The sequence below is a fragment of the Paralichthys olivaceus genome, chromosome 7, assembly GCF_024713975.1.
Source record: "Paralichthys olivaceus isolate ysfri-2021 chromosome 7, ASM2471397v2, whole genome shotgun sequence".
In the NCBI taxonomy this organism is placed as follows: domain Eukaryota; kingdom Metazoa; phylum Chordata; class Actinopteri; order Pleuronectiformes; family Paralichthyidae; genus Paralichthys; species Paralichthys olivaceus.
This window is the reverse complement of record NC_091099.1, coordinates 22,920,804-22,935,327: the sequence shown is the minus strand read 5'-3', so window position 1 is coordinate 22,935,327 and position 14,524 is coordinate 22,920,804. Positions and strand designations below refer to the sequence as shown.

The 14,524-nt window shown below is 39.6% G+C and overlaps 1 protein-coding gene across 7 annotated transcripts in view; it reads left to right on the top strand.

Annotated features, from left to right (window-relative positions):
- Positions 1-14,524, top strand: part of cadps2 (Ca++-dependent secretion activator 2) — a 178,411-nt gene that overhangs the window by 49,926 nt on the left and 113,961 nt on the right. For all 7 annotated transcript variants that reach the window (XM_020079011.2, XM_069528523.1, XM_069528524.1 and 4 more), the window contains exon 3: positions 13,354-13,686. In XM_020079011.2, the coding sequence (XP_019934570.1) occupies positions 13,354-13,686 (333 nt within the window). The remainder of the gene's footprint in view (positions 1-13,353; positions 13,687-14,524) is intronic.

Here is a 14,524-nt window from a genome sequence, read left to right as displayed (position 1 = left end):
TGCGCACTTTGAAAATTACTACAAGAGTCTTTTCATCCTCAGTGTTGAGAGAATGACACTCATTCATGACTGAGGACCTGTAGGAAGTTTGAAAGATAACACTGTAACACAAGTTGGACAGTGTGGCAGGGAGAGAGCGGGTGTGTGACTAGTGGCTGGAGAAGAAGAATTAAAAGTAAACAGTTTAGCTGTGAACCAGCAGTGAAATGTGCCGTTCAGGCTGATTGTCAGGTAATAAATGCTACAACTTAGTATTCTGACTGCTCTCATATGTCATGGCTGAATTGAAATGCTCTCACATACTCTGGTCCACCATCAACAACTGCTGTCAAATAGAACTATGACAACATAGGATGGTAACTTTGACTCATTCATTTCCAGTGTAACTCACTCATTTACTCACCACTACCATCTTTGGTCACTCGTCCACCTCACAATTATATAAAAACACCACCTTCTGCTTGCCTCTTTATGTGTAAAGGTCACTGTGTTAGTAGTATTTACCTTTGTTGGCCCAGGTTTTCCACATCATCATTAACAGTAAACGTCAGCAGTGTGTTTTATGTCCACCTTTAAACCTTTGTTTGTGTGCAAACAAGTTGCCAAAGCATCTCCATGCTACAGACATCTTCTTTACAGCAGTTTTACACTTCAGTGTGTAGAATTTAGTGGCATAGGCCTCAGTTGTCATAAAACTCAAAAGGTGTTTAGTTTGTCCAGTCTGGACTACTGTTAAAAACATGGTGGCCTCCTTAGAGAGGGTCCCCTCAATGTAAATATAAAGTATTTAAATATAGAGGGCCTTTTCTGGGGTAAAGAAAACTACAATCCAGTTAGATGAAGCAAACTAGTGAAAACATCATGAGGATTATTCTACATTAAGATTGTGCCAATAGATCCCTTTCACCTAAATCTCACACACTGGACCTTGAAGGTTGTTGTGTATTAAATGTCACATTTTGGGCTGATATTAAAAAAGAGCACTATTGGAGGCGTCTCTTCTGTTTTGTGTTAAATGTGTCACTAAAACAACAGCCTGGGCTGTATTGTTGTTGCTCAGCCTGCTGTGTATATTTCTGAAGTTGTGGTTTTGCTCCTCACCCTGCAATTGATTAGAAATAGCTTTGTTTCTGGGATGGACTGATAGTTTAGTCAAGCACAAACCGTTTGATTTTCATATTGAGGACATTTTTCTGTAGAGACCAGTGTTTACCTTGTTTATGTCCAGCTGACATACACTTTGGTTGAAGTTTTGTTTTTCCTCCTCTTGTTCTGCTCCATCATTATTCTCCCTGCATTTCTTATCTATTTGCTTTTTTCTTATCTTTGCTTCATTGTTTCCTGCTCTGTCTGTTCTTGGTTCAGACTTAAAATGGATATGAAGCCATGCGACAGGGAGGGGTGGCGTTTCACCGCCATGCTCTGATTTCCTGCTTCGCCGGTCCGATCAGACACAAAGCAGGAAGATCAATCAAAGCGTTTCTCATCAAAGCTGAACTGAATCTGAGCTGTAACCTTGAAACTGAGTCGACAACTGATAGTTATGGCTTTGACACTCCTCGTCTGTGGACTTTTAGTTCTCCTCACTGACTGATGACTTTCATAACTGCAGAGCTTCATGGTACATCTGTGACATTTGCAGTTTGAAAGGAGAGGAGGGACTCGCATTAAAACAGATTCTGCAAGATTAGCTGGAGGCAGAGAAGAAGCCCATACTTGTTTCTCAAATCTGTTCATCATCTGCTTTTTATTGAACATGAAGTAAGATTTTTTTTAGAATAAACTCTATTGGATCAGTTCAAATGGTAAATGATCTGTTCCAGACTCGACAGACAGACTCATGGGGTTGGTAAAGCCACCATTGAGGTTTGAGTCACTGTCCCACACACGTGGAGTCTTGTGAAACAGCCTAACTCTGTCTCCCCCTGCTTCCTGTCACATTAAAACCTATCCAATATAGATTTATCGGCAGGTTTGTCACTCACACTTGTCCCTTCACTCACAGTCAAACTCATGATTACACTAGAATGACACCAGAGTGCACACATCCACCAAGGCCCAGAGGTCTGCTCTAATAAACTGGCTTTGCTGACCACAAAGATGTTCAGGACATGTGTGGTAAGCACCTCTTGGACAGTCGCAGCATCGTCATCATCAAAAACCTGTAAAACACTCCAGAAAGAATAAAACCCTCCTGTATACCAATGTGAAGGATGCATGCAGTATAGCTCTCTTGGTGCTCTTTCTCCCCGCATGGAAGATCAGATTGATATGATTTGGTTGCTTTGGTAGTTTTGAGCAGTTTTGTAGCTTCGTTAAACTGTCTACAGGTATCACAGATTGAAATTTAATGCAATCTAATGCCATTTTAAAGGGGAAACGAAGCACTCTGACAAGTTAACATAATTCATTAAATGGATGCTCAGTGTACTTAAAAATTGTATAACTAACACATGAAATATAAACATATAGGAGAAAAAGGAAGTTTAGTTTGGCGTTTAGCATTAGTTTTTTAGCTAGGGCGCTTCCATCTTGTGTTTCCACAATCTGTGACGTCTAAGGGTTGGTTGGCTCCGCTGACAGACAGTGAAAGTGAAGGATAGTGTCAGAGACAGTAAAATATTAAACTAGGGAGGCAAAGGATTAGAGTAGACACAATAGAGACCATTACTGTATTGCTCCTTCATATAACAAATGTAGACTTTATATATTCATGTCAAGAGACAAATGTTGTTTTTTATTGTTATTATCACAGGCTTAGTTATGTCGTAACTACATACTCCCAGATTGACTTTTTTCAGTGTGTATGTGTGTCCTATGCTGCACTGCAGTACTCATTTTTAAGATGAAATTACAGCAAAACGTATATAGATGGAGTGATAGATAAACATAACATGAAAACAAAGTCAATAACCATATCTGTAAATAGATATTATAAAATAATACTCACAAAAAAAGGTAACAAATAATTTCTTGAATAGTTTTGCTGCGGTTGACCTTGTTTTTATGCTGGTATAGGAAGTGTGAAGGCTCTCACTGACAAGCTGTCCTGAAGCAGGCGATAGAGACATTTTGATATCAAGCTATAACATCAATCAATCAATGACATTTTATTTGTACAGCCAATATTCGCAAATCACTGTTGGTCTCATAGGACAAGGTGCGTCTTCCTCTTTCCTTAACCCTCAACAATAGTAAGGAAGGACTACCATAAAACCCATAGACACCTCAGAGAGAGTCACATGTGAGGGATCCCTCTCCCAGGACAGTGTAAAGTATTTTTACAAGAGAAAATGTCTGCTAGAGATGAAGGGAGCAGCAATGTCAATAGAAACATTTCAACATATTTACAGATGTTGGATTTGAACATCCCTGCAGCAATTGAAGTACATTTTTTAAAACCAATATTTAAGATGACACATTTTTCTCTTCCTTAATCTTGTATTTCATTTTCAAACATACAACTCATATGGTGTTAGTGACGGTTAGTGTTTCCAGTCAGTCAGGAAGTCTTCTCCCTCCTCTGCAGCAGCTGTGCTCTCAGAGGGCTGAAAAGACTCGTCTACTGTGTCTTTAATCTCCTGACTCACAGCCTGACGCTCTGCTGGTGTGTAAATAATTTAGTGAAATTTTAAAGCGACAATTAATTCGAGCAGCAGGGAGGGAGGAAGTCTCATGCTGATCGATTCATTAGTAAAAACGGCTGACATTTGTGTCAAAATGGAGGAGAGCCTATAGAATCCAGGGTGCAGCTGAGGGGGTGCTGCAGTTTGACTGATGACCAGGACTCAAAGCGTGGGCTGTGTAACGCCTGTCTCCTTGTATCTCCTCCATGCTCTTGAGACTGTGCTGTTATATACTGTATGTAGCATTAGATTAGCATTATACTAAAGAAAGTGACACAATAAAACAATGCACTGTAAAACCTGACAAGTTTGTTCAACTCAAACTGTTTGATGAAACCCCTACAGTCGAATTGGAATGTCGGGGCCTACTGACACTTGGGCGACACCACAGGAGCATTTTATGTCTTTTTTACGTTTGAAGAAGGAGTCACCAGTTACTTCAATTATATTGGATTTGGCTGTAAAGCTATTTACCCTTTAAACTCCTAAAGTGCTTTGTGGACTCAAAGACTTCACCCAACCCTCTATCAGTATACTGGTGAGTAGATAATGAGTGAATTTCCAGGAAAATAATGGAAACATATATTTTAAGTTTTTAAGACCTCTGATGATTCTTCCTTCAAGTAGAGTTGTAGGCTGGCCAGGGCTGCCTTGGAGCTGAGGTGAAGTTCTTCTTGTCCTGTTGAACAAAAACACAGGTTATGCATGGATGGATAGTGTGGCCTCCTGTTCACATTTAACATTTATTTAATACACTGAAAATATTTTACCTCTTCATTATATGCCATTAGAACCTCTTCCATCTTCTTGCCAAAACTTCCAGTCTTCCCCTTTTTGTAGAGCTTTCGCAGCAGTGGTGTCTGTTTCAAGGGCAGCAAAGAGGCAGATTTTGACTGATGATACTGTTGATCTGCTGAGGACCAAGACTGACTTAAGTATAAATAAATACATTTATAAATACATACATATATAAATAAATAAATGCATAACTAAAGAAAATAAATAAATGTCTTAAATTTATTTCCATATTTATTTATTTATGTATTTCTGTGTCCCTATGCTAATGAGAAAGGCGGTCCTAACCTCAGTCTCATGCAGGATTGGTCACAGGAGTGTGATGATCCAGTTCTACTACTTCTGCCTGTTGTGCAGTAGTTGCTGTTGGCAGTGTTGTGTCAGTTCACACTTTAAAAGAATGAGTTCAAAGTTTTTTTTTATTGGGATGATTTAGAAACAAACTTACAATCTTGTGTTTAGTTATTGATTGATTGTGTCGGATCATGTCTGCGTGTTGCTCAGGTCATTTTATCACTGAGTCCTGACTGTGAGCATCTCGTGTTCTTACTGGGCACATGTTGACGAGGAATTTATCATGATGTTTAAATGCAGTCTCATAAACTCTGGAATCAAACAAACACTAAGTAACTTCATGTACTGATCAGGTCCTGATAACTAGTGATGAGTGTTTATTAGTTATAGTGAGAGCAGGTCAGAGTGGAGGAGGAAACAGAAACTCCAGCTCGATACAAACCAACTGCAGCTTCAGCTCTGATCATGAAGCAGCTGATCACTAAGAAGCTGTGACCAGACAAACTTTGTGTTTTCACTGTTTCCACTGTTCTTCAACCAAGTCTCTGACCGGCTGCTTCATGTGAACGAGCTCTGATCTCATATGGCATATATTTCAACAAATGACCATCTTCCCTGGCCGTCATTTTCTCTGAATGTGTTCTTGACAACCTTTAGTGAATATAAATTCCTAAGGACAAAGTTTATTATTACCCTGGTGTCAGAGAGAGCATGATGCTACACTCAGATATCCTAGTTGGCTATATGGAGTAAATAGTGCACATGCCTTTATTAAGTAATTTCGTAGCAAAGCCATGATTTCTAAAATGCAAGTAACATATGAACATGTCAATGACATGTCTTTTCCATATTTGTATGTTGAATATATCTATGTATCATACATTGTAGATACATTTATGCCAATGAACATTAAAAGAAATCGAACCAATAATACTGTACATGCTGTGGACTATAAAATCCAGGGAGGTATCGATCCAGGCTCAGAGGGTGTCTGGATGGGGGGTCAGACCCTCCCACAGCCTGACAGGAGGCGCAGTGACCGCGAAAGGGAATGACCTTTATGCACGCACACACACTCACAGTATTTATTCTCGTCAATTGAACATACACGTCCTGCGTGTTTGTTGTAGTTATGATAACAGTGCTGTATTTACCTACATATGTCTTTTCTAGTCTTATCGACCGCTCAAAGCTCTTTACTTTACAAGTCACATTCACCAATTAATTCAGACATTCATACAGCGCTTCCATACACAACGCTCTTTCTATCACATGCCAACTCTGGGTTCAGCCCAAGGACACTTTAGAATGCAGACTGGAGGGATCAAACCACCGACCTCCTGAGCCACAGTAGTTAAATCTGTCGTTGTTCCCAACAACTCATTCCTCTTGTTCAAGCAACATTTCCTACACATTTTATGTAAATACTGAGCCTTTTTTGGTTTAAAATTCAATTTTGTGGTGGTGTTTTTAAAGATATTCAATGGAAAGCAATGGGCTCAGAGCTGAGACTATAGAAAGGGTAGTCAGAATGCATTGAGACAAGGAGAATGTAAGGAGAATGAAGTGACATTGAGGATGTTGATAATTTCAGGCCAGAGTTTTTTCCTTTAATGAAACATCAGGGCTGTGATCTTCTGCAGTCCCTGTCAGCTCAGACAGAACACAATCAGGCCAAGTGAAAACAGTAATCATGCTGACTTGGAAGTAGAATCTCTGCTGTTAATGAGCCACTGGCTCCTTTATTAGTCCATGTTCATGCCAGACACCGTCATTAAATAATGACCATTTAGCCATCTGCTGTTAGCTTAGACAGGCAGATGTGTGAAAGGCACCAAGGGTCACATTATGGCAGGCTGATGGATGTGCAGCCATATTTTGGATCGCAAACCTGCTAATTATTAAGTTGTCTGAACATCAGTTCAATGAAAGGTAGAAAATAACGATCCAAAGAACAATGAATTAAACAATGAATGAATACATTGTCATTTTAGGAAAAATTTTCAAAATTCAATACTTAATGCCATATTATCATTTGGCATAAAGTATTGACAAAAGAAAGTGCACACACTCAAACTACAGCAGTATGAAATCTGAGCCCTTGAAAAGAACTGAATAAATCCTATAACCAATGTAAAGACACTGTACTGACTGTAGGGTGATAATCAGCAGTGATTGTCAGCAGTAGCAGCAACCCACTCGATAAAGTGCATAATAAAGAAGACATCTGCTTTACTGCCCTTTATTAAAAACCTTCTGCAGCCTGCAGAGTGTTCAGGTAGCGGAAAGCTTGAGGTCTCTATAGGAGTTATATCTATTATTATATATATTTATAATAGTATAATATGATTATATTCTGGAATGTAGATGTTCTTTTCTGAAAAGCTTTCAGTCTCTTATGTCAGGGGAAAAAAATTAAAAGGTATATAGCTTGGTGGGAGGTGTCTTAAATCTGTAGGCCTTCCTTTTTTTTTAACACTATTATTTTCATAACCAAACCAATTGTGGTTCATCTTTGTCATAGATTTAGACAAACAAGGATGTCCGAGGAGTTAGTTTAGTGTGTTTAGTAATCACTTATGCAAATATGAAGATTCTAACATTTCAATGGACCTACCCGGAAGTGTAGGGGTTCAGTTATACTGAAGACCTTCAAGGGTCTCCATGCTAGGTTACAGTACAGCTGATGCCCCCTCCTCAAAATGTAAATCCATCATTGCTGATGTTGGATATCTTTGAGACATTGGAGATACCAATAGCCATTTTACACTCAAATTAACATGTAAATATGAGATATTATTAAACCTGCTAAAAAGGAGTTTGACCCTTGGCCAATAGATTAGTCTCTTTACATTATTTCTGTGTTCCTGTGCTTCTGTCAGTTTCTGAGTCTCTTGGTCTGTAAATGTTAAAACATATCTTGGGCTCTCTCTCTCTCTCTCTCTCTCTCTCTCTCTCTCTCTCTCTCTCTCTCTGTCTCTGTTCTTTCACAACGATACAGATATGTACATGCTGGATAAAGTTACAAGCAAAACCAACATGGAGCTGATAACTGATTGTCTTAAATAGACCTCGGTCGGTACAATCTGGTTGTAAGAGGGACAGACTATGATATCTTCTGTAGTTTACAAGATAATGTTGTGTTAGGTTACCTTATCTTAAATTATAGGAAAGTACATCTGGGTCTCGGATATGTTTTTGATATACAGTATATTGTACTTAGGTCTTAATTTGTTAACTGCACTGCTTGGTTACAGGCGTGTGTTTAGTGTTTTCTTTACAAGACTTCACACTGTGGAAAAAGGGTGGGAATGGCTGTGTCCACACAGGTGTCCTGTTTCCTTCTCTGCCGGTCAGAACTGAAGTTGATAAATAACTGGGACTTCTGCAGAGTCATTCAACTTGGGATAAATGCAGACAAAAGCTGTTAGTGTGTTTTGTTTGTCCCTTGTGAAGGAAGTTTAATAATGATAATATATCAGACTTGCAGAGCTGATCTCAATCATCTAGAACTAATCTTAGGACAAGCTGACACATACTTAGCTTGAAGAAAAGAGTGGAGTTGAATTAATTTAATTATTTCTAACTGCCTTTATTAATCTGTGTTAAAAGGCATTTATAGACTCCCTGCTTATCCTTTTCACTGGCTGAATTAAGAGCTCAACAGTAAAAGAATCATGACTCTGAGCTGATTGCTGCATTAATCTTCTTCTTGTCCCACCTGGATTGTTAAATAAACCTGAAGCCAGCCAGTCAGTGGGCAGACTTATTACCACAGTCTTCTTTCCCTTAGAAACTGCTTGTCTCCTTAGTGACCATTTAAAACAGTCAGCTGGATGGTTTCAGGTCTTCCAGCATCCTCTCCTCCAGGAGTGGCTGTTCCATGTCATTTTGTTTCCTGCAGTTCACAACACACTAAGATAAATTAGCTGCTGATAGTAGCCTCCTCTGGTGGCAGCTGCATCTGTCCCCTCAATCTACTTAAAGTTTGCCCATTTTCATTCATCACCATAAAGACGACTTTATCTGTTTTGGCTTTCTCCATTTCCACCACCCACTGATTTGAATTCTAGCTGCTGACTTCTTTAACACCAACACATTTGTTTTCTCTGGCGTTTCTCTCTTATCTCCTTGTTAAGAGTGTTCAGATTCAAATGATTCCTGTTCCACGTCATTACTCTTGCAGCTCCACGGCAGTTCCTATCCATCTGCTTTTGGTTCTCGCTCTGCTGTGTGTCATCCTCATGAGGCAGCGTTGCCGACCCTCAGAACAGACTGAAGCTGCTCTCGTGGTTTGGTCAGGTCCTGGTGTTTTATGTGACAGGACAACCTTCAGGCTAAAAGTGTTAACAATGTAGCTGCATATTTTGGAGTGGAGGGGAACTATGTTAGGTTAATTATTACAATTCACTCTTCATGTAAATGAGACGACTTAATGACACACATACATGCATGGGCTCTGTGCCCCGCCCACACTCATACACAGTGAAGCAGAGTTGAGAGGAGCAGAATCTGTTTAAGGGAAAGAGCTGAGTCCAATTTGTTGAAGAACAGTGGCAACAGCAAGTATTGATATTGGGTTTCCACTACAGGCCGCCACAATGATAACTGCCATTGCTTCATGATCAGGGCAGAGTCCGCGGCTGGTGCTTCACCAAATCGCACCAAATTTGGTACGTCAGAGGGGGAGGCATGCCATCTCTGATGGCGGCAGAGATTGTTATTAGTAAAGACAAGTGAGAGTTGATTTAAGACGAGGTTATTGGTAATTTACTACAACACATGTCTTTCACTGCCAGCTCCTCTGCAAACCTTGTGCTTACTGCACTCGCCCGCACTCTTTATGAGTGAATCTAAAACAACACAGAGACTACACAAGATTTGTCTTTTACTCTGCAATACTGTTTGAAAGTACTATATATATATGTAGCATGTTGTCTCTCTCTAAAACACAAGAAATGGAAGGATGTAAACTTAATATAAGGATAATAAGCATCGTCTGGGCAAATCATGAAACTTTCAACTATAAACCAAAATCCACTTAACTCATATAATCTATATAGTATGAATCTGTCTTAACACGACGCTTAGATCTAAATAATGATGATAACTAAAATGTAATGCTTCATTTGTAATTTTCTATTCACTGTGCCTTTATTTAAATAATATCAGTAAAGTTGTCTTTACTGTTGCTGTGTATCAGTCCCCAGTTCTTAGGGCGTCAGACTAGCTAGGAGGTTTTTTTTGTGTGGCTTAATGAGACCTATCAGGCTTTAGCTTCTCCAGACTAGCTGTTATCTTTTAGAGATAATACGATTATAAGACTGATTATCTTAAATGATTATTTCACAGCTGCAAACAGATTTTGTTAAACAGTTTGAACACAGAATATAAGATAAAAACCCTCCAGTAAAAGGTGTTTGTTTTGTGTGAAATTCTGTTTTGATAATGATTACTATTTAATCATGAATAACTACATTCTAAGCACTAACTGAGAACAAATGAGACGGCTGAATGAGTCTACTAATGGTTAAAAAACGTGGCTCCTTGCCTTCTCACAGAGCCGTTCATCTGTAGACACTGCTGAATTCTTCTCCTGGAGAAGTTTGTATCCATTATGTATAATTACACAAAACCTCTCCAGACTGATGTGCACATTAAAAGCTGTGTTTTCATCCCACTGGGCTTCATAAATCTAAGATTATTGCATGGAAATGTGTCCAGATTGTTTTCCCTCACATGACTTCTACCTGCATAGCTCCATAGAGCTTTCAATTTCTACATGAATTCGGTTTTTAACTTCCTTACAACTTTACTTCTTTTAAAGGTTCAGTGTGTGGAATTTTGTGATATCCAGTGTTGAAGTTACATGTTGCAGCTGAACACCCCTCACCTCACCCTCTCCTTCCAAACATGAAAAAGAACCTGTTGTAGCTTCAGTTGTCATAAAAACTCAAAAGGTGTTTAGTTTGTCCAGTTTTTAATGATCTGACACTACTCAACAGCTATTATTGTTATTATTATTAACTGAGAGCTTAAATATGACAGTTACAAAGCTGTTCCTGAAATTACCCCTTTATATTTAAATACTTTATATTTACATTGGGAGGGGGTTCTCTCTACGGGGAGGCCACCATATTTTCTACAGCCCAGACTGGACAAACTAAATACCTTTTGAATTTTCATAAAAATTGAAGGCTACCACTGTTTCTTTTTGTTTTGTTTGGAATGGGAGGGTAAGGTGAGGGGCGTTCAGCTGAAACATGCAAATTCACCACTAAATTCTACACACTGAACCTTTAACCCTTAAGGCTGTTAAAGAAAACTGCACTTTCTTGGACAAAATGTGTACTCATGAAAACAGCTATAAAAAATATATATAGCAAAAAGGGCTGCAGGGTGCATGTGTGATATATACGTATCACGAAAGACTGCTGAACTGTGTTAAATGGTGCTCCATGTGCCATACATTCACACTCTGCATGTCAATATATTTGGCCAATCAGATGGAGCAGTACTGCCCTGAATTATTAATTTATTAAATTAAAGCTATTCAGTCCAATTGTTGGAATCAAAAGAATAGAGGGAGAACAGAAAACTGCAAGGCGGCTCCATCAAATCTCGCTTTGCAATCTCCCGAATAAATTCTACCGGCGAAACTTCTAGTGATCACGATGGTCCCAGGTCAAATTCATCACTATGACCAGTTAATTATATAAATTAATTGCAAAGCTTATTTATGATCCCAGAACCTGAGGGTAAAAGTGCTGCAAATGAAAGTGACAACAGGTGCAATGGAGAGGCAAAAGCAAGTCAACCCCCCAAAAGGGGACAGTTTTACATGTGGTGGCCACAGACGATTGCTCTCTCCTCCTCCTTCCTGACTGATTCTTTTCTAGTTTTGTGTTCTGCTTGTGTCCTTGTCACTACTGGTAGCATGAGGCCCTATCTGCAACCCAATCAGATTGCACAAGAAGGTCTAGCTCCTCCAGGATGGCTCATCCAATACATGCGGACACAGTACAATTGGTACTGTACAATTGAATTGCTTATTCCTGCAATTATCCAGACATGTGGCAGCATTGCAGTGTATACAATCCTGAGTATACAGGTCAGGAGCTTCAGCTCATGTTCACATCAGACATCAGAATAGAACACAAATGACATGGCAGTTGGTGTCAGAGGGAAACTGCAAATCTCTTGGGATTTTTTTCCCTGATCCTGAGGGTGAGGACAACAGAACCCACCCAGAGAGCAGCAGTTATATTGATGATGAGGAGAGAGCTCAGAGGTCAACAGTGGCTGACAAAAAATCTGTGATAACTTGGATAATCACTCTTTACAACTGTGGTGAGTGGAGAAGTATCTAGAAATGAACAACATGTCATGGTTCTACAACAGTAGAGACCGTGTCAGGTTCCCTCCTGTCAGACAAGAACAGAGGCTGCAGTGACACAGACTCACCAACACTGGACAGTTGATAGGGCTGTGCAAAGAAAGTGATCCAGCTGAATATCATGGAAATGTGTGTTAAACAGTGTGTTCACTGTTCAGTGACACTTTGTAATGCATATATTGTTCCTAATAAATCGGAATGGCAATTTTAAATTAATTTGTATTTAATGTATCAATATTATGGGGTGTAGATGTAGAGACTATCAAGGTGGTACACGACCAGTTGTATTTTCAAAACTACTTTTTCATTTTCAGTTAAAAAAAGGGAATTACATTGTATTTTTTTTACAATATACTGTGACTTATCTTGATATATCATATATTATGTTATGTTAGGTCCCTGCCAATACACAGTTGAAGAATGAAAAGGTAGCCTAGTCCGATGAATACCGTCTGCTGAGGCTGCAGCGTCACAATCTGTCATCATTATCAACTTGAATCCATGGGGCCAAACTGCGTAATTCTCAAATTAAAATGTAGTTGGGCTTTAATCAGTGAACATTTTCTGATCTGAGGAGATGAAATCTGCTCTTGGATAATCACTGAACTAAGTTTGAAAATGTTCAAAGTTTACTAAAAACCTATATACATATTAATGCTATTTTAGATTTTCCAATATATAACAGAATTGAATTTACTCAGACACAATGTAAAACATTATGTCTGTTTGTCTCTTCAGACTGTCCTCAGCTTCTGATCCCTGAGCTCTTAGCCTCATGGATGTTCAGAGTTTCAGAGAAGGAAGCGGTGAAGCAGCCAAATGAGAGAAGCTTTAATGGCGCACAGAGCTGCTGCTGCTACTGCTTCAGTCTGAGCCACTTATTCTCCAGTCAGTGAAAGTTGTTCTGTGTAAAGAGCTTCTGCCAAAACACACAAATGTGAATCACCCAGACATTATAGACCCAGTGAATTACTGTGTCTTTTGTTTGTGAAGCACCTTGTAATTATTATTACGATTGTTATCAAACTTAATATAACGATTATTTTCTACTTTTTCATTCGCTATTAAATTTATTGTATCAGGACAAATTTGAAGAATAATAAAATACGTTATTTTTATAATTAGGCTTGATTTATCACAGTGATTGCACAATCCATGTCATGGTGCACTATCACACCAGTGATGACTAGTACACCTGTGTAGGGCCCACCCCTAGCTCACCATTGTCTCTGTCCGCAACAGGGCTTCCTGAAGAGCGAGCGTGTTTCCCGGATGGTTCAGAGTGGCGGCTGCTCGGCCAACGACTTCCGCGAAGTCTTCAAGAAGAACATCGAGCGACGCATTCGCAGCCTCCCAGAGATCGACGGCTTGAGCAAAGAGACTGTGTTAAGCTCCTGGATTGCTAAGTATGATGCCATTTACAGGGGGGACGAGGACATGCGGCGTCAGACACAGCGGGCCCACCTTAGTGCCGTGTCAGAGCTCATCCTCAGCAAGGAGCAACTCTACGAAATGTTCCAGCAGATCCTTGGCATCCGAAAGTTCGAGCACCAGCTGCTCTATAATGCCTGCCAGGTGAGCCGAAAGAGGTTTACAGTTTAAGACAAACTTGCATGCATTGCACACACAAACACTGTATATTAGTTGTAATAGTAATACTTGTGGGACAAAAGCAAATGCTGATTTCATCAGCTGTAGTTCTTTTAATGTCCACTAGATGTTGTTGGTATAGCCTCCTGGTCACGTCACCGTTACAACCATAAAAATCTCCTTTCATTAAGGTTGTCATCAGAGTAGATGTCTCAGGTGAGACACACTGCGGTACTTTTGTCTCCCAAGTAATCACAATCATGTTGATGTTTTTCTGGAAGTAAAAAGCTTTTTTATAGCCTAATGGACTTTTTGTCACTTAGATTAAACATTAGTGAAAACAGTCAACAGGAAGCTGTTCTGCAGCAACAAACAAGCACATTTAAAAAGTAGCCCAGTACCTTAAATTGAACCACTAAACCACAAATGCCATCAAAGATTACATACGATGTTTATGTCGCGTTGCATTTCTACAACTATTAGAAATTAATTCAACTTAGAGCTCGACTGAAGTGAATTTCGAGAGTTTCTCTTAGGGCAAACTCCCTTCATTAGCAGCCGACACTGCAGAGCATCGTGAAGGACTCAGCCCTGTGCTGCTCAGTAATTAGACGGTCGCTGGATCCACACAGTGAAGTGAGCAGCTTTCAGTGTGCAACAACATGTTTTACATGTAGGAGAGGGGGAGTGAAGACTGCAGCATGATGAAGGAAGTGGCGTTAGAAAGGAATTGGCTTCATGGGACTGAACAAGCCCTGAACATGACTTTTCAGGATTGCAGTGAGACAGTGGGGTTTGCACAGAGAAACCTGGTGATAACAGC